Source organism: Elephas maximus, chromosome 15 (assembly GCF_024166365.1).
Source record: "Elephas maximus indicus isolate mEleMax1 chromosome 15, mEleMax1 primary haplotype, whole genome shotgun sequence".
Classification (NCBI taxonomy): Eukaryota; Metazoa; Chordata; class Mammalia; order Proboscidea; family Elephantidae; genus Elephas; species Elephas maximus.
In genome coordinates this window covers 10,890,290-10,911,158 of record NC_064833.1, presented here as the reverse complement: position 1 = coordinate 10,911,158, position 20,869 = coordinate 10,890,290, and the positions used below count along the sequence as shown (strand labels likewise).

The window sequence follows — 20,869 nt, the reverse complement described above, 5'->3', positions numbered from 1 at the left end:
TGAGATTTGGTTTTTTTTTTAGAGTATTAGAAATTTAAGAGGCCATAATCATCAGGGGCTGCTTCTGAGTATATCTTTACTGTCACTGAGGATTTATAAAGCAAAGTTCTCAGCATTTACATTTTAAATGCTATAGCATTTTTCAAGAAAATTGGTAATCTATGTAGACTTCATGGTATAATAATTAGTAAACAGAAGGAGGTGATGGATTTGTTAGTGTTGATAAAAAGGAAATTTAATCATATTTTTCTTTGCTCTGATTTCACTTTCATTCTTTTTGCCATAGAAGTAGATATTATCAGTGTTCTTACTTCGATTTGAAACTTATTAAGGCATTATTGGGACTGGATTTAAACTGAGTGGTATTTTTGTATTTTTGTTACATTTAATTTGAATTATGAAATATTAGAAGTAATATGAATGAAGTGGTGGCTTCTTTGATACTTGTCTTAGTTACCTAGTGCCCCTGCGACAGAAATAGCACAAGTGGGTCACTTTACCCAAGTAAATTTGTGTTTGTTAAAGGGTCGCTTTAACAAACACAAATTTACTTTATCACATTTTAGGGTAGAAGTTCAAATCAGGATGCCAGCTCTAGAGGAAGGGTTTCTTTCCCTGTCAGCAGTGGGGAAAGGTCCTTGTCTTTTTTTTGATCTCCTGTTCCTGGGAGGTCTTCTTTTGGCTTGGCATCTCTCTTCCCACCATCTCTGTTTCCTTAGTCTCCTCCTCTTATATTTTGTAAGAGATTGCTGTGAGTCAGAATCCAGTTGATGGCAACAGGTTTGGTTTTTTGTATTTTATAAGAGATTGACTTAGCTAGGAGCCCTGGTGGCACAGAGGTTAAGGGCTTGGCTGCGAAACAAAAGGCCGGTAGTTCAAATCCACCAGCTGCTCCTTGAAACCCAGTGGGGCAGTTCTACTCTGTCCTGTAGGGTCCCTGTGAGTCCTAATGGACTCCATGGCAACGGGTTTGGTTTGTTCATTTGTTTTTGACTCAAAGATAAACCCTGCACTAATCCTGTCTCATTAACGTAACTAAGACAACCCATTCCCAAATGGGATTGTAATCATAGGCGTAGAGGTTAGGATTTACAACACATATTTTGGAGAGGGACCCTGGTGGCGCCATGGTTAAGCATTTGGCTGCTAACCAAAAGGCCACCAGCAGTTTGAATCCACCACGCACTCTCTGGAAACCCTATGGGGCAGTTCTCCTCTGTCCTGTAGGATCGCTTATGAGTGCAAATCAACTCGATGGCAACAGGGTTTGTTTGTTTGTTTTGAGGGACACAATTCAATCTATAACAATACTGGAGTCGTATGAAAAATCAAAGAATTAGTAAATTAACGTACAGTTTAATAAACTGAAATTGTATTTTAAGTGCACTTTAATTTTTTTTAGATTAAACCTACACATAAGATATTAGCATTGGGAATGGTTGGATATGAACTGAGAAGCTTCATTAAATGTGCCTTTCAGTAGCTATATAGTTTTAGATAGGTGATGTTGGTTTAAAAATGTATTTCGAACTATTACGTAATAATACCTAAGTGCCATTAAGATTGAATATTTCTCTTTGTAGATATGTCTTTGAATTTTACATTTTTAGATAAAGACAAAAATGATTTATAGAATAGTTTCATTTTGGCTGTTAGCTATCAACACATGCATGACGGAGTTCAAAGGTACAAGAGATGGTACCTTTTCTTTTAGACAACGAGAGATGATATATTTATATAAGATGTTTATGCAGGTTGTTGAAAACCAGCGTGCTTAAATATGACATTGAACGTTTCATTTAGGTGACCTGACTAACATTGCTGCCAGAATGCTCACAGGAGCTGGAATGTGGCCTGGGCCTACCACTCAGGTGGTCTTCTGGATTGCCCAGGCCGGGAGGCCAGAGTAGATCTCTACTTGTCGTCTAGTAAATTCAGCTTAACGTTTTTTATATTTAGTCCCATATTAATGCTAATTTCTAGAAATGGTTTCATCTGAAATTATGCACCCTGCCACAAAGGAGAAATTGAGAAAATGTATTTATTATTTTCCAGACCTGGTTGTAACAACATGAAATAGATACCCTTATTCCTGTTTTGCAGCTAAGGACACTGAAGCAGCAATTGTAATTCAAAGCATCGTCCTTAACTTTTAGCCCTTTCTGACTAAACTTACGTATTTTTCCCTAAACCCACAGGAATATCGAAAACAGAAAAAAAAGTGAAATTGGAAGAAAAAAGCTCAACAACATTTGGTATGAACAGAAAGTAATCTTTAAGCAAAAGACTGTAAAGCTTGGCAGACAGGCAGGACGTAGTCTGTCCCTTACTTTTTACCTGTTAATGCTCATTTAGGTGAAAGTGGTCATCTCTTTTAGTATTTATTAGTGTTATTCAGCTCCAGATGTATGATTTCTTAAATATCTGTTTTGTAGCTTTTAGTATATTTTTTGCCAAGGAAGTCTAAGGCTTTCCCTGAGAATGTTTGTGTTTTTGAACATCTCTAATTAAAATTATGGCTATATAAAAAATACGGCTCCATTTAATACTTTTAAGACTTGGAGGATGGATAATAAATTAAAATAGTTTTTTTTTTTTTTTGGGAAGATTCTTTTCTCAGCATACCTGACAAAACAATCCCTGAGTTTTCTGCTGTCGTTTCTGCCTTCTGTGCTAAGTCAGGGAATGATGGGTGATGGTCTTGAGTATTCTACAGATAAGCTGAGTGGAGCCTGGATAATTGAGAGTTGTGAATTTCATGGGTAAATTGTAGGCTGAACCATTCTGAGTTGGAACAATAGCAACTTGAATATATGTAATGAAGCAATTTTTGATAAAATGTTCTAAGATATTACTCTTAATATCCCGTTCCTTTTCTTTAGAGTATGTGTGATTGGGGGAAAAAACTAAAATTTTGGGAAAAGATCATTAAAAATTTTTTCTAATGTTCTCAGCCTTTGTTCTTGTATACATTGGGAAAGTATTGAAAGGCTATTTTATGGATTGACTTGATTTTTTTTTTTTAATTTCTTCGAAGAAAAAAGTTCAAGTTTTTTAAAACCTTCTAATACAGTTTCTCATTAAATTATATATGGTAATGCTGAGTCTTCTCAATTGGGTCTTTTTAAAATTCTGGGGCTTTATTTCTTGCCACATCAGGAAATTGAGTATATTACTCATTTAAAGATTTTAACTACTGTCTGTGTTAACTTTAAGGTGTCAGGAGTTGGGATTTCTCAACACTGCTAATGAAGATCCCCTCTTATAGTCCAATAAGCTAATCAAGAGTTCAAGACTCATGACATGAACAGTTTAATTGAATCCATCCACTCTGGGCAGGTGACTGGAATAGCTGATTAAAACATAAATGCTGCTTTTAGGTTAACCACCAAAGGAACAGCTCCAGGCTAGTCATGATTATTAAAGTACTTGCTTTTATCGTTTAGGTAAGAGAAAAGAAAAGGATAAGGAAAGAAAAGAGAAGAGAGACAAGGATCACTACAAACCGAAACAGAAGAAGAAGAAAAAAAAGAAAAAGAAATCTAAGCAACATGGTATGTGTGCTAAAGTAGCCATTCCCATTTTTTAAAAATGTTCACATTCTTTCAGCTTTTCTCTTTTCTTTTACCAAAATGGAGGTATGACAAAATCCTCATTGTTGTTGGGAACTGAGAAGTTCCTGTAGCTTTCCTTTGTCTTACTAATTTCAGAAATATACAGCTCTGCTTTATTATGGTCTATCATTTAATTCTTGCAGTGGCTTAGAGGCTTTCACGTCCAGCAGTGTGATGGACTGGCTGGCTACCCAGACCAAGCACCCTTCAAAATTCTGGAGGAGTTGTTCTCAATCTAGAGTAGTATATTCCCTGAAATTAGAGTTCAGTAACGAAGGTGAAATAAAGATATATATTTTTTTTTTATTAACTTTTATTGAGCTTCAAGTGAACGTTTACAAATCAAGTCAGACTGTCACATATAAGTTTATATGCATCTTACTCCGTACACCCACTTGCTCTCCCCCTAATGAGTCAGCCCTTCCAGTCTCTCCTTTCGTGACATTTTTACCAGCTTCCAACTCTCTCTATCCTCCCATCCCCCCTCCAGACAGGAGATGCCAACACAGTCTCAAGTGTCCGCCTGATATAATTAGCTCACTCTTCATCAGCATCTCTCTCCTACCCACTGTCCAGTCCCTTTCATGTCTGATGAGTTGTCTTCGGGGATGGTTCCTGTCCTGTGCCAACAGAAGGTTTGGGGACCATGACCGCCGGGATTCCTCTAGTGTCAGTCAGACCATTAAGTGTGGTCTTTTTATGAGAATTTGGGGTCTGCATCCCACTGATCTCCTGCTCCCTCAGGAGTTCTCTGTTGTGCTCCCTGTCGGGGCAGTCATCGATTGTGGCCGGGCACCATCTAGTTCTTCTGGTCTCAGGATGATGTAGGTCTCTGGTTCATGTGGCCCTTTCTGTCTCTTGGGCTCTTAGTTGTCGTGTGACCTTGGCGTTCTTCATTCTCCTTTGCTTCAGGTGGGTTGAGACCAATTGATGCATCTTAGATGGCCGCTTGTTAGCATTTAAGACCCCAGACGCCACATTTCAAAGTGGGCTGCAGAATGTTTTCGTAATAGAATTATTTTGCCAATTGACTTAGAAGTCCCCTTAAACCATGGTCCCCAAACCCTCGTCCTTGCTCCGCTGACCTTTGAAGCATTCATTTTATCCCGGAAACTTCTTTGCTTTTGGTCCAGTCCAATTGAGCTGACCTTCCATGTATTGAGTGTTGTCCTTCCCTTCACCTACAGCAGTTCTTATCTACTAATTCATCAGTAAAAAACCCTCTCCCTCCCTCCCTCCCTCCCCAGCTCGTAACCACAAAAGTATGTGTTCTTCTCAGTTTATACTATTTCTCAAGATCTTATAATAGTAGTCTTATACAATATTTGTCCTTTTAAAAAAAAAATCTGACTAATTTCACTCAGCATGCCTTCCAAGTTCCTCCGTGTTATGAAATGTTTCACAGATTCCTCACTGTTCTTTATCGATGCGTAGTATTCCATTGTGTGAATATACCACAATTTATTTACCCATTCATCCGTTGATGGACACCTTGGTTGCTTCCAGCTTTTTGCTATTGTAAACAGAGCTGCGATAAACACGGGTGTGCATATATCTGTTTGTGTGAAGGCTCTTGTTTCTCTAGGGTATATTCCGAGGAGTGGGATTTCTGGGTTGTATGGTAGTTCTATTTCTAACTGTTTAAGATAACGCCAGATAGATTTCCAAAGTGGTTGTACCATTTTACATTCCCACCGGCAGTGTATAAGAGTTCCAATCTCTCCGCAGCCTCTCCAACATTTATTATTTTGTGTTTTTTGGATTAATGCCAGCCTTGTTGGAGTGAGATGGAATCTCATCGTGGTTTTAATTTGTATTTCTCTAATGGCTAATGATCGAGAGCACTTTCTCATGTATCTGTTAGCTGCCTGAATATCTTCTTTAGTGAAGTGTGTGTTCATATCCTTTGCCCACTTCTTGATTGGGTTGTTTGTCTTTTTGTGGTTGAGTTTTGACAGAATCATATAGATTTTAGAGATCAGGTGCTGGTCGGAGATGTCATAGCTGAAAATTCTTTCCCAGTCTTTAGGTGGTCTTTTTACTCTTTTGGTGAAGTCTTTAGATGAGCATAGGTGTTTGATTTTTAGGAGCTCCCAGTTATCTGGTTTCTCTTCGTCATTTTTGGTAATGTTTTGTATTCTGTTTATGCCTTGTATTAGGGCTCCTAAGGTTGTCCCTATTTTTTTTTCCATGATCTTTATCGTTTTAGTCTTTATGTTTAGGTCTTTGATCCACTTGGAGTTAGTTTTTGTGCTTGGTGTGAGGTATGCGTCCTGTTTCATTTTTTTGCAGATGGATATCCAATTATGCCAGCACCATTTGTTAAAAAGACTATCTTTTCCCCAATGAACTGACACTGGGCCTTTGTCAAATATCAGCTGCTCATATGTGGATGGATTTATATCTGGGTTCTCAATTCTGTTCCACTGGTCTATGTGCCTGTTGTTGTACCAATACCAGGCTGTTTTGACTACTGTGGCTCTATAATAGGTTCTGAAATCAGGTAGAGTGAGGCCTCCCACTTACTTCTTCTTTTTCAGTAATGCTTTGCTTATCCGTGGCTTCTTTCCCTTCCATATGAAGTTGGTGATTTGTTTCTCCATCACCTTAAAAAATGTCATTGGAATTTGGATCGGAAGTGCATTGTATATATAGATTGCTTTTGGTAGAATAGACATTTTTACTATGTTAAGTCTTCCTATCCATGAGCAAGGTATGTTTTTCCACTTAAGTATGTCCTTTTTAATTTCTCGTAGTAGAGCTTTGTAGTTTTCTTTGTATAGGTCTTTTACATCCTTGGTAAGATTTATTCCTAAGTATTTTATCTTCTTGGGGGCTACTGTGAATGGTATTGATTTGGTTATTTCCTTTTCGATGTTCTTTTTGTCGAGGTAGAGGAATCCAAGTGATTTTTGTATGTTTATCTTATAACCTGAGACTCTGCCAAACTCTTCTATTAGTTTCAGTAGTTTTCTGGAGGATTCCTTAGGGTTTTTTGTGTATAAGATCATGTCATCTGCAAATAGAGATAATTTTACTTCCTCCTTGCCAATCCGGATGCCCTTTATTTCTTTGTCTAGCCTAATTGCTTTGGCTAGGACTTCTAGCACAATGTTGAATAAGAGCGGTGATAAAGGGCATCCTTGTCTGGTTCCCGTTCTCAAGGAAAATGCTTTCAGGTTCTCTCCATTTAGAGTGATGTTGGCTGTTGGCTTTGCACAGATGCCCTTTATTATGTTGAGGAATTTTCCTTCAATTCCTATTTTGGTAAGAGTTTTTATCATGAATGGGTGTTGGACTTTATCACATATCACATGCCTTTTCTGCATCAATTGATAAGATCATGTGGTTTTTGTCTTTTGTTTTATTTATGTGATGGATTACATTAATGGTTTTTCTAATATTAAACCAGCCTTGCATACCTGGTATAAATCCCACTTGATCGTGGTGAATTGTTTTTTAGATATGTTGTTGAATTCTATTGGCTAGAATTTTGTTGAGGATTTTTGCATCTATGTTCATGAGGGATATAGGTCTGTAATTTTCTTTTTTTGTAATGTCTTTACCTGGTTTTGGTATCAGGGAGATGGTGGCTTCATAGAATGAGTTGGATAGTATTCCGTCATTTTCTATGCTTTGAAATACCTGTAGTAGTAGTGGTGTTAACTCTTCTCTGATAGTTTGGTAGAACTCTGCTGTGAAGCCGTCCAGGCCAGGGCTTTTTTTTGTTGGGAGTTTTTTGATTACCGTTTCAATCTCTTTTTTTGTTATGGGTCTATTTAGTTGTTCTACTTCTGACTGTGTTAGTTTAGGTAGGTAGTGTTTTTCCAGGAATTCATCCATTTCTTCTAGGTTTGCAAATTTGTTAGAGTACAATTTTTTATAATAATCTGATATGATTCTTTTAATTTCAGTTGGGTCTATTGTGATGTGGCCCTTCTCGTTTCTTATTCAGGTTATTTGTTTCCTTTCCTGTATTTCTTTAGTCAGTCTAGCTAATGGTTTATCAATTTTATTAATTTTTTCAAAGAATCAGCTTTTGGCTTTGTTAATTCTTTCAATTGTTTTTCTGTTCTCTAATTCATTTAGTTCAGCTCTAATTTTTATTATTTGTTTTCTTCTGGTGCCTAATGGTCCTTTTGTTGCTCACTTTCTATTTGTTCAAGTTGTCGGGACAGTTCTCTGATTTTGGCTCTTTCTTCTTTTTGTATGTGTGCATTTATTGATATAAATTGGCCTCTGAGCACGGCTTTTGCTGTGTCCCAGAGGTTTTGATAAGAAGTATTTTCATTCTCGTTGCATTCTGTGAATTTCCTTATTCCCTCCTTGATGTCTTCTATAACCCAGTCTTTTTTCAGGAGGGTATTGTTCAGTTTCCAAGTATTCGATTTCTTTTCCCTAGTTTTTCTGTTATTGATTTCTAGTTTTATTGCCTTGTGGTCTGAGAAGATGCTTTGTAATATTTTGATGTTTTGGATTCTGCAAAGGTTTGTTTTATGACCTAATATGTGGTCTATTCTAGAGAATGTTCCATGTGCGCTAGAAAATAAAGTATACTTCGCAGCAGTTGGGTGGAGAGTTCTGTAGAAGTCAATAAGGTCAAGTTGGTTGATTGTTGTAATTAGGTCTTCCGTGTCTCTATTGAGCTTCTTACTGGATGTCCTGTCCTTCTCCGAAAGTGGTGTGTTGAAGTCTCCTACTATAATTGTGGAGGTGTCTATCTCACTTTTCAGTTCTGTTAAAATTTGATTTGTGTATCTTGCAGCCCCGTCATTGGGTGCATAAGTATTTAATATGGTTATGTCTTCCTGATCAATTGTCCCTTTTATCATTATGTAGTGTCCTTCTTTATCCTTTGTGGTGGATTTAAGTCTGAAGTCTATTTTGTCAGAAATTAATATTGCTACTCCTCTTCTTTTTTGCTTATTGTTTGCTTGATATATTTTTTTCCATCCTTTGAGTTTTAGTTTGTTTGTGTCTCTAAGTCTAAGGTGTGTCTCTTGTAGGCAGCACATAGACGGATCGTGTTTATCCCGTCCGAGACTCTCTGTCTCTTTATTGGTGCATTTAGTCCATTTACATTCAGCGTAATTATTGATAAATAAGTGTTTAGTGTTGTCATTTTGATGCGTTTTTATGTGTGTTGTTGACCATTTCATTTTTCTGCTTACTTTTTTGTGCTGAGACTTTTTTCTTAGTAAATTGTCAGATCCTCATTTTCCTAGTGTTTGACTTTGTTTGTTGAGTCGTTACGTTTTTCTTGGCTTTTATCTTGAGTTATGGAGTTGTTATACTTCTTTGTGGTTACCTTAATATTTACCCCTATTTTTCTAAGTAAAAACCTGACTTGTATTGTTCTATATCGCCTTGTATCACTCTCCATATGGCAGTTCTATGCCACCTGTATTTAGTCCCTCTTTTTGATTATTGTGATCTTTTACATATTGACTTCAATGATTCCCTGTTATGAGCATTTTTTTTTTTTTTTAATTAATCTTAATTTGTTTGTGTGATTTCCCTTTTTGAGTTGATATCAGGATGTTCTGTTTTATGACCTTGTGTTGTGCTGGTATCTGATATTATTGGTTTTCTGACCAAACAATATCCTTTAGTATTTCTTGTAGCTTTGGTTTGGTTTTTGCAAATTCTCTAAGCTTGTGTTTATCTGTAAATATCTTAATTTCGCCTTCATATTTCCCAGAGGGTTTTGCTGGATATATGATCCTTGGCTGGCAGTTTTTCTCCTTCAGTGCTCTGTATATGTCATCCCATTGCCTTCTTGCCTGCATGGTTTCTGCTGAGTAGTCTGAACTTATTCTTATTGATTCTCCCTTGAAGGAGACCTTTCTTTTCTCCGTGACTGCTTTTAAAATTTTCTCTTTATCTTTGGTTTTGGCAAGTTTGTTGATAATATGTCTTGGTGTTTTTCTTTTTGGATCAATCTTAAATGGGGTTCGATGAGCATCTTGGATAGATATCCTTTCGTCTTTCATGATGTCAGGGAAGTTTTCTGTCAGCAGGTCTTCAACTATTTTCTCTGTGTTTTCTGTCCTCCCTCCCTGTTCTGGGACTCCAGTCACATGCAGGTTATCCTTCTTGATAGAGTCCCACGTGATTCTTAGGGTTTCTTCATTTTTTTTAATTCTTTTATCTGATTTTTTTTCAGCTATGTTGGTGTTAATTCCCTGGTCCTCCAGATTTCCCATTCTGCGTTCTAATTGCTCGAGTCTGCTCCTCTGACTTCCTATTGCGTTGTCTAATTCTGTAATTTTATTGTTAATGTTTTGGATTTCTACATACTGTCTCTCTATGGATTCTTGCAACTTGTTTTTCCACTGTGTTCTTGAATAATCTTTTTGAGTTCTTGAACTGTTTTATCAGTGTGTTCCTTGGCTTTTTCTGCAGTTTGCCTTATTTCGTTTCTGATGTCTTGAAGCATTCTGTAAATTAGTTTTTTATATTCTGTATCTGATAATTCCAGGATTGTATCTTCATTTGGGAAAGATTTTGATTCTTTTGTATGGGGGGTTGTAGAAGGTGTCATGGTCTGCTTCTTTATGTGGTTTGATATCGACTGCTGTCTCCGAGCCATCGCAAAAAAAAAAAGATATAGTAGTGGTTTATTCTGTAATTGCTCTCTGAGTCTTATCTTGTTTTGTTTTCTTTCAATATATGTGGATGGGCTACTAGATTGTGCTGTCTTGTTTGTTGTAGCCCTTTACTTACTTATGACCTATTACCAGCTGGTTTAGGCTGTTGCAAGATATATATGCCTGAGTCTATTCACTGTTCTTGAGTAGAATCTGATTTTGGGTCATCAAGTGTGTGCTGCACCCTAACACCTATCCACCTCGAGAAGTAGTGGTGATAGTTGTGTGCACCAGATTCTAGTAGCAGCTGGGGTTCACCCTCCAGGTGGGGCAGGATGCTGACAGACTTCCCCCAAGTGTCAGTGAGGTAGGTGTGTCTCTATTCCTATAGCACCTTGGTGGGAGGGCACTGCAGCTGTACCTTAGGCCCCCAATGCAAGTACCTCTACTGATTGGTAGATGTCACTCTCCTTAGACCCCTAAGGCAAGAGGCTAGGTGGTCTGGGGGGAGCTTCAGCCCTTGGTTCCCTGTTGTGGGTCAGTTAGGGCTCTGTTGAATAAGCAGAAATATCAGACCTGGGAAACTTGTTTTTCCGGAAAATCCGCCAAAAAAAAAACGCAGTGAGATCCCTATCAGAACTGCCTTTGGATTATAACCGCCACCTTTTTCCCTGTAAGGATGAAAGCCCAAGATTTGGATCATATATGCTTGGCTGTAGCTGGTTCTGTGTTTTAAGTCCAATTAGGGATGGATTTTTGGTCCCTGTGTTTTTTGTGGTTCCCTCTCTCAGGCCGAAAGAATGGGTTAGGAAAAGACCAAAACAAAAAAAAAAGGAGGGGGGGAAGCAAAGCGGCCTAGGAGCCGGAGCCGTTCTCCCTCTGGCTCAGGAAATTCCAATGTTAATGAAGCCGCCTGGGAAGGGTGGGGGAGGGTTCAGAGAAATAGGAGAGTAGCACCTCAGAATATAGCCAAAGTTGCTTTTCTTTCTTGGAATGACTCTTTTATCTGAGATTCCCGAGGGGCGTGTCGCCTATGTGTGCTGGCTGTGTGGAGATTGCCCCCGAGGGTCTGGCCCGCTGAAGCAGCAGTCAGATCCTCCGCTGCCAGTCCAACGCCCAGCGTCAAGATTCCCCTGCTGGGATGCTGCACTCCCGGCTCCAAAATCAGTCGCTGCCTCCCGGGGACTTCTCATTCCGCCAGCCACGTCGCCGCGTGGCCACCGCGGACCGGCTGGGCCCCCTCCCGGGGTTAGTTCAGGGGAGTAGGGCTGCGCCCCGTGCTTGCGCTGTGACAACGCCCAGTCAAATGCCCGGCGCCAAGGTTCCCCAGCTGGGACGCTGCACTCCCGGCTCCAAAATCAGTCACTGCCTCCCGGGGACTTCTCACACCGGCTGCGTCGCCATGCCGCCTGCGTGGACCGGCTTGGCCCCCTCCCGGGGTGAGTTCAGGGGGGTAGGGCTGCGCCCCTTGTTTGCGCCGTCTGCTCCCCTGGGCCCAGACCTAAGCCAGGCGCCAAGGTTACCTGACTGGGACGCTGGCTCCAGGCTCCGAAAACAGTCGCTGCCTCCCCGTATTTGTTCGTTCTCCTCTCTAAATCTGTGTTTGTTGTTCAGGGTTCGTAGATTGTTATGTATGTGATCGATTCACTTGTTTTTCCGAGTCTTTGTTGCAAGAGGGATCCTAGGTAGCGTCTACCTAGTCCGCCATCTTGGCCCCGCCCTCTGAAATAAAGATATTTTTTGAAAAATTTTAAAATACAGAAAGAGTTTGCTGCCAGCAGTCCATCTTTAAAAGAAATTCGAAAAGATATACTTTCAGGCAGAAGGAAATGATGACAAAAGGAAGGCTTGAGATGCCAGAAGTGATGAACAAAGAAAGTATAGATATGTGGGTAAATCTAAACAGACATTGGTAGTATAAAATAATTTGGTCTGTGGAGTACGAAAACCCTGGTGGTGTAGTGGTTAAGTGCTACGGCTACTAACCAGGAGGTCGGCAGTTTGAATCTGCGAGGCGCTCCTTGGAAAGTCTATCAGGCAGTTCAACTCTGTCCCATAGGGCCGCTATGAGTTGGAGTTGACTCAAGGGCAGTGGGTTTGGTTTTTTTTGGTTTTGGAGTAAAAATGATATAGAATAAAAATATGTGATCATGATAATTGCTTATAAATCTGGAGTGACATACTTAGATAAAAGTGTTTCTAAGCTTCTTGTTTTGGAGGAGTGGAAGAAATCTCTTGATTTTAGACTTTGATAAGTTAAATCTATGCGTTAAACTTTCTAACTTGAAGACTAAAAGAGTCAGAGCATAGGGTATAATTTCCAAAGTAGAGGGGCAAAACATAATGGAAATCTATCCAAAAGAAGACAAAGGAAAAGAAAAAAAAATATATATATATATATATATATATTCTCTAAAACGTAAGGATAGAGAAGACAGAGAAATGTTGAAAATGAAAGAATAGAAAAAATATGATAAAAGATCCCATTCAGTTTATATCATCTTAGATATAAAAATTCTAAATTTTATCATTGTATGACATTGTCAAATCTTTCTTAGTAATTAATAGGTATTAACAAAACTAAAAATTATTCTGTGTGGATAAGGAAGGTGTCAACAAGCCAAATGATCTAGTAGATGTATATAGAACACTGAACTCAGCCACTATAGAGTACATTGTTTTCTCAGACAGACACAACAAGTTACTGAAATTAACTAGGTGGTGCAGATTAAGCAAATCTTAACAAGTATTAAAAATTGGTATAATATAGACCATGGTTTCTAACCACAATATAGTCAATTAGAAATGTGTATCAAAAAAAAAAATTTTTTTTTTATCAAGAAGATAAATAGGAAGGCCCCATACATTTAGAAATTAAGCAACTCACTTCTAAATAACTCAGGGGTCAAAGAACAAGCCCAAGAGGAAAGTTTAAAAAATAAATAAATAAATAAAATTTTAAGAACCTGAGGGATGATGCAAGTGTTATGTGTCAAACCTTAGAGCAGGTCGTTAACGCAGTACTTAGAAGGAAAGGTGCTGTCACGCATGCTTATCAGAGAAGAGTGAAAGTCGGCTACGCTTCCAGCTTAAGAAGTGAGAAAACGAACAAGAATAGATCCAAAGAAAGCAAATATTAAAGATATGAGCAGAAACGAATTTGGAAAAATGTTAGGAAGGATTAAAAAATTGCCAAAATCAGTTCTTTGAAAACACTAGTAAAATCAGCATACCTCTGGGAAGACTGATTGATTAAAAAAGACAGAGTGCACAAAGAAAAGAAGCCGTCATCAGTTCAGATTGGAAAGTAGCACAAAGGGGCCTTCAGAAATGGTGTTAATACTCTCTGCAGCTGTGCAGTCAGCACCTCAGTGGCATTAATATCCTTTACGCCATAGCTATACTTTTTGCACTTGTTAAAGATTTAATAAAATAGTTAAAAAAAATAAAAAGTCCACTGGGACAGTTAGCCTTGGTAAATTCTTCAGATTTTAATTCTCCCTGTAGGTCAAAAAATAGCATCTAACTTTTCCACAGAATGTAAAGTTTCTACATTCTCTAAACCTGCAGAGCCATTTTGAAGATACAGGATCAAAATGACATTGAAAAGCTTGAATCCACTTTCCAGAGAGTATCTTGAGCATTTCCAGGTGCTCCTGTGTCTGTAGTCTCCCAATCTCTTCCCATCCTCCACCCGCACCCGTTCATACGCAGCTTTGTAGAATCCAAACAGAGATAGCCGGCTAGGGAACTCTGGAGCCGTGCAAACAACAGCCATTCACCAGAAATTCATGTGACTCCTGAACGCCCTCCTGTGAGTGATGCGTCATAGTACAGAAACGAGAAGCTTCAGACTGCTGATAAGAACTGCCAGATCACCTGACACCTGGCCAGAGCCTGTTGCGGTAGAGCCGTGAGTTGTCAGTGCAGGAACGGCCAGCCATTTAGGTCCTTTGCTGCTGCATCAGCCAACTGCACTCTGTTCTGGTACTTCCTGGCAGACACAGACTCTTACATGCTAAAATGCCTGTGATAATGGGGGATAGAGAACAGTGAGAGACTGATCAAGAACAGAATCAGAAGGAGATGACACTTGGGAGCACAGTGAGGGACAGGAGAACTTCCGAGATGGGATAGGTGGTAACTCGGGAGAAAGAAGGGTGATTAGGGTTAATAGGGTTTAGAGAAGACTTTGCAAAGAGAACTTGGACCTTAGAATTGTGTGTGACCAGCCCTTATTACGGTAATCTTTAAAAAGAGCTGTTTAAAAGAATTAGCACTTTAAATGTTTTATATATATATATATATGTACTTTTTTTTTTTTTTTAATTAAAAAGTAAAGAGTCTTGTCTTTGCATCTTAAAATCTTAACTTTGTAAGTAGAGCCCCGGTAGTACTGAAGGTGCCCAGAATCATTGCTATATTTAAACAGCAGGTGTTGATTCTGGTAATCACCAGCATCTTGGTAATTAATTATTACATTTGAGGAGAATTTATTCACCTTGAAAGTGACACTGTTTACATTCATCCTGGAGTGACACATTCCCCCAGATGATTAAATTATAACAGTGTTCTTTATATTGAAATATGGGATTTAAAATAACTTTAAACATTTGAAAGGCATTGTAATTTTAAAGAACTCCCATTCTTACTACATGTGGTTTCTAGTATAATGTTTTTTAATCTGAATTACCACTGTGAGGGAGTTTTAGAAATTACTTCCTTTTTTTCACTATTCAATGTGATTTTGCGTACCCTGCTGGTTGTGGTTTTATCCCAAACACTATATAAGCATTATGTGTACATTGACTCCTTTAATCCTCAAGTTAACTCTTTGCAGTAGGGCCTCTTGTCCCTATTTTGCAAGCCATTAACTAAAGCAGAGAGAGGCTAAGAGGCCCAATGTCACATAGCTAGGAAGTGGTGAAGGGGGGATTCAAACCCGGGCAGTCTGGCTCCAGAGTCTGAATTCTTAACCGTCATGGTCCGTGTTAATCTTATCTCTCATACCTTAAAGGTTGATTATCCAGTGTGTTCTTCCCTTTACCAAGTTTTTACTTGTCTTTATTAGCTTGCTAATTTCTTATGGTTATTATTTTAAATGAAGTTATGAAAATAGTAATTTGGGTGCATAGTTTTTATAGTTTTTCCATACAGTGGTAGATATCTTAGTTATCTAGTGCTGTTACAACAGAAATACCACAAGTGAATGGCTTTAACAAAGAGAAATTTCTTCTTTTACAGTCTATGAGGCTAGAAGTCTGGATTCAGGGTGCCAGCTCCAGGGGAAGGCTTTCTCTCTGTTGGCTCTGGAGGAAGGTCCTTGTCATCAATCTTCCCCTGGTCTAGGAGCTTCTCATTGTAGGGACCCAGGGTCCAAAGAACATAGTCCCCTCTAGGCTCTTCATTCTTGATTGCCTGAGGTCCCCATGTCTCTCTGCTTGCTTCTCTCTTTTATATCTCGGAAGAGATTGACTCAAAATACAACCTAATGTTATAAGTTCAGTAACAATCCTGCCTCATGAACATCACAGAGATAGGATTTATAACACATAGGAAGATCACATCATATGACAGAATGATGGACAGTCACAATACTGGGAATCATGGCCTGACCAATGTGACACACATTTGGGGGTGGGGGGACACATTTCAGTCCATAACAGTAAGTTAACATATATTTTGGTTACCAGAATTAATTTACAAGATGTAATACTGTCTGACATTGTGTTCACTTCATGAGTATTAGAAATCATATTAGGATTTAGAGTGACATTTGGGATACTTTTTGTGTAAGTCACTTCATCTCTTTGAATTTCATGTATTTGTAAAGATGGGGAAACTGAGGCATACAGAGTTTAAAAAGGACTAGAACTAGTAATACAAAGAGAATCCAAAGCATTCTATAGTAAAAATCAAAATTCCCCTTTAAGGAGTTTGTGAGTAAGAGTATAAATATGTAGTAAGAATGGTAAGAACCATAGATAAGTATCTTCAGGAAGGTAAGATATATTAAGTGTGGTAAGACTGGTACAAAATAGTTTCTATTTAAAGTTTTGAGGAGCCGGAATGATGAAGGAAGGAGCTTTATGTAGGGGATTACATTTGATGTAAGTATTGAAACATGGCAGTAGACTTTACTCTTAATACCCTAAGGGGATTGGAGTGAAGAGTGTAGATAGGGTGTAGAATGCAAAGAAAAATTGTTCATTTGCTAACATAATATGGTGAGATTAAGTGTCAGCCGTGTTTTTTATTTAGCACCAAATTGAGATTTCTATCATTATTTTTACCATCAGACTCTACTACTTCTAGTTTTGCTGGGGAGACAATATAACATAGTAGATAAGCGAACAGCTTCCAAGCCTGAGTATTTGGGTCAAATCCTGCTCACGACACTTACAGCTGGATGGTCTTTGACAAGTTACATAAATTCTGTAAACCTCAATTCCCTCACTTCTTAAATGGGAATGATAGTTTCTACTTTGTAGATTTTATTGTGAGGATTAAACACGGTAATCATTGTGAAGTACTAACCCATCACCTCGCGTTTAAAAACAGTCTCCATCCCTGTGCCCGGATAGCATGGTGTCGGCAGAATCTGCAGCTTCATGTTACCGTGAAGCCCTGAGAGGCAGTGTTACTCAAAGTTTGTTCTGTATACTGGTAACCTCCCCACTCCTGGCTTACTCCGGTAAGGCCCAGGAATCCTGTTTTAACAAGCTTTCCAGGTTGTTTGTGTGGACTTCAGATTTTGAAATCCACTAATAACACGTGTTGGTTAAGAGGGAGCTTCTATAAGTCAGGCTTTCTGCGTTTGAATGTTGACTTTGCCACCAGTAGCTGTGTGCCTTTGAACAGCTTACCTAACCTTTTCTTCCTCAGTTCTTTGATTGTAAAAGAGCAGTAACAATTGTACCTTCCTTATTGGGTGGTTGTGAGGAGTATAGAAGTTTTTTAATAAATGTTGGCGATGCCCTAGTATTTAGGACGACCACTGTATTTGTTTCCCATTGATGCTGTTACTACAAATCAGTGGCTTTAAACAACACGTATTTATTATCTTGAAGTTTTAGAGGTCAGAAGTCCGAATGGGTCTCACTGGGCCAAAACCCAGGTGTCAGCAGGGCTGCGTTCCTTTCTGGAGGCTCTAGGGAAGAATTCATTTTTTTGCCTTTTCCTGCTTGTAGAGGCTGCTCATATTCCTTTGGTATGGCCCCCATGTTCAAAGCCAGCAATGGCTGCTTGAGTCTTTCTTACATCTTATGGATACCACTTCTGCCTCCTCCTTTCACTTTTAAGGACTCTTATTGATTACATTAGGCCCACCCAGGCCAGCTGATGAGCAAGCTTAATTCCACTTTGCCATGCTATCTAGCATACTCACAAGTTCCGGGGATTAGGATGTAGACATCTTTGGGAGACCATTATTCTGCCCACCACAGTCATCAATTTGAAGTGGACACCCAGTACAGATGAATGTTGTTACTACTCTTCTCTTGTAAGCTTGCTTTCCCACTCTACCTTTTCTCGGCCTTTCCACTCTTTCCCACCTCTTATTTATCCCTTTCCCTACCTCAGTTGATGTCCTTTGCCTCATACTCAGTTGAGGAAATAGAAGCCATCCGATGGGACCTTGCTTATCTTCCATTCACCACATATACTAACTTACTGGACAATATCCATCTTTTCCTCCTCTGCCTCTAGGAAAATGGAGGGAATGTCCTGGCATTTCTTATATCTTTTCTGTCGTGCTTCTTTAGATTAGGTAGATAGTGTGTAAGACCTTCTGTCTTCAAAAAGCCTTCCTCTGAACCCACATTCTTTCTCTGTTTCTCCACATCCCATTTATTCTTTAGCCCCATCTCAAGAAGCTCACTTTCATCAGTCCATTGTTTAAGCCAGAAACCTGGATACAGCCTTGTTATACCATCTCAGCTGTCCACATCCAGACGGTAACATCACGGCATCAACCTCTAAGTCTTTATCGCAGCTGCCACCACCTCTTGCTGGGATGACTGCTGTAGCCTCGGAACTGGCTCCCGCACTTCTGCTTGTGCCTCCTTGCATTCCATTGTCTAGCCCATACCTGGAGTGATCTTCTCAAGCGGTGATTGCAGCTATGTCACATCCTGCCTTGCCTTAGAACCTTTGAGTGCCTTTTATTGGATTTACCGTAAAACTTAAACACAAAAAAATCTTTACCCTGATCTGTGTCCTGCTACTCCAGCCTCGTTCCTTATCTCCCTCTCTCCCTATCTCCGGCCACACTCCCTTAGTGTATAAGATATGCTGTGTACTCTTCTGCTTCAGAGCTTCCCCATGTGCCTGGAATCCCCCCACCGCTGCCTTTCCTTCCCTCTTACGCACCTGTATGCATCATCCCAAGCTGAGAACAGAACGTTGACTCGTTTCTTCCAGGACCAGTTAATTTCATTCAGAAGTTTTATTGCTGAAAGGATTTATTGATCAAATTATCCCTGTAGTACTAGGCGTGCAAGACATCATGAGAACCTCTTTATGAATTGCAGACGAAGGTTCCTTTTTATCTTGCATGTCTTACTTGAGATATAGTTGTGGTTAAAATGGGGAGAAAATTTTCAAATAATGCTTTTTTTCTCTTTGTGTAACCAAACAGTTTACTGGTACTGGTTAGAAAATGGAAACCAAAAGGTCAGCAGTTTGAGTCCACCAGGTGCTCTTTGGAAACTGTTGGGCAGTTCTACCTATATGGTCACTATGAGTTGAAATCGACTCGATGACAATGGGTTTGTTTTTTGCTTTGGTTAGAAAATGTTGGTCCCTACTATAACGTCTGGGGTGTATTTCCCAGGTGTTCTTGCCAAACTCAGCTTTAGCTGCATAGTGATCTGGCTCTTCATGGGTGAGAAGGGAAGTGGGGCATGTTACTGAATGTTTCTGAAAACATGACCTTCTCAGTATCTTTGTAGTGACTCTTCTTGATCACCTGAGACTTTATTAATATTTCTTTTTGTATTTTCTGTTGCAGACTATTCAGACTATGAAGACAGTTCCTTAGAATTTCTGGAAAGGTGCTCTTCTCCACTAACTCGATCTTCTGGGAGTTCTCTGGCTCTGCGAAGCATGTTTACGGAGAAAAATACAACCTATCAGTACCCGAGGGCAATTTTGTCAGTTGATCTTAGTGGTGAAAGTATGTGTAAGCATGTAATGCTTTAAAAAAAAAAAAAAACCTTAAGATTTTTAGATGTGGAACTGAAAATAAAACACACTTTATTGAGTGCCTATGTGATTTGGGCACACAATTTAAAAAGTTGTTACAGAAGCTAACATGAACATTTCTACATTAGAAATATGAGCTGCTTTTAAAGTAAAATTGACTTTGATACGTCACGTTGGGAGAGAGAGTAAAGAAGCTAATATTAGTGTCTAATGTATAATGGGGCCTCTAGTAGGTGTTTTTATGTACATTTTCATATTTGTTCCTCACCGCCAACTTACAGAGTGGGTCTTTTTATCCACGTTTTATAGATGAGGCGGCAGAGGTTTGTAGGTTAACTAATTTTGGGGGCTAGTGTTAAGCTAAAACCAAGGTTTATCTCAGCTCCGAATGTGATGCGTTTTCTACCAAATCATTTATCACGGTCTTAGAAGTGGACTTGAATTCCTGCTGACTGATGAGCCTGTAAGCAAAGCTCTGGAAATGTGAGCAGGCCAGTGATGAGCACAGTCAGGGGCTGGGCACGCTCCATCAGGCAGAAGGCCATGTCAGAGAGCTTGGCATCGGTCAGATGGGCACGCTCCATCAGGCAGAAGGCCATGTTGGAGAGCTTGGCATTGGTCAGATCTTCCTTCAAGTCCCTGGATTCTACGTTGTCTTTGCCTTGCCTTTGGTATGATCAAGCCCTGAGCTAGAAGAAAGGGTCAGAGGCTTTAGGCCAGAGGGTCCCACGTGTTAGTGTGCATGAAAACCCCCTGGAGGGCTAGTTAAAACACAGGTTTATGGGATTCACACTCAATTTCTGATGTAACAGGTTTCCCGGTGATGGTCTGGGAACCATGCTTTTGAGAATACTGTCTTAGGAAATAGCAATGATAGTTCAAGAGTTAGTTGTTGGAAGGAAACAGGTATTTCTGCGGCCGCTTAATTGGAGCCATTGTTGTATTTAAGTATAAGAGGTAGCTGTTATTGCTTTTCTTAAATGACTTTTAACCCAGTGATCCATTTATTAAATACCTGAATCCCCTAATCTATGTTTAATGCTTGGGAGTTAGTTATTCAAACTGGATTTTCTGGCAATATGTTAAATATGTATGCTAATAACATAATTATTGGTTATTTTGGCCTTGCAAGAATATTTGATATATATACTAATTCCTTTCAAGGACATAGTTTTAAGTTAAATTCATTATTCTCTTGTCATTGCCATCCACTTAATACTGTCTGTATGCTGCAGCAGGACTTGAACCTTGTCCATGATATAGCCTGCCATTTTGAAACATGAGCCTTTCATCCAGGAAATCCCAGAAGAAAATGTTAATTTTAGGTTTAAGCAAGATGATGGGTGAATGAAATTTCCTCTTCAGGTTCTCACAACAAGTCATATGGTTAATATTAGAAATGCTCCCCCCCCAAAAAAGTTTTCTTATCTAATTAATATACTTGCACTATGTATGTTTTCA

At 39.2% G+C, this 20,869-nt stretch overlaps 1 protein-coding gene across 9 annotated transcripts in view; it reads left to right on the top strand.

Annotated features, from left to right (window-relative positions):
* PHF20L1 (PHD finger protein 20 like 1) overlaps positions 1-20,869 on the top strand; it is a 90,411-nt gene that overhangs the window by 51,130 nt on the left and 18,412 nt on the right. For 8 of the 9 annotated variants that reach the window (XM_049853594.1, XM_049853597.1, XM_049853595.1 and 5 more), the window contains 3 exons: positions 2,199-2,255; positions 3,447-3,554; positions 19,215-19,379. In XM_049853594.1, coding sequence (XP_049709551.1) covers positions 2,199-2,255; positions 3,447-3,554; positions 19,215-19,379 — 330 coding nt within the window. The remainder of the gene's footprint in view (positions 1-2,198; positions 2,256-3,446; positions 3,555-19,214; positions 19,380-20,869) is intronic. The other variant, XM_049853599.1, reaches the window with a different exon arrangement.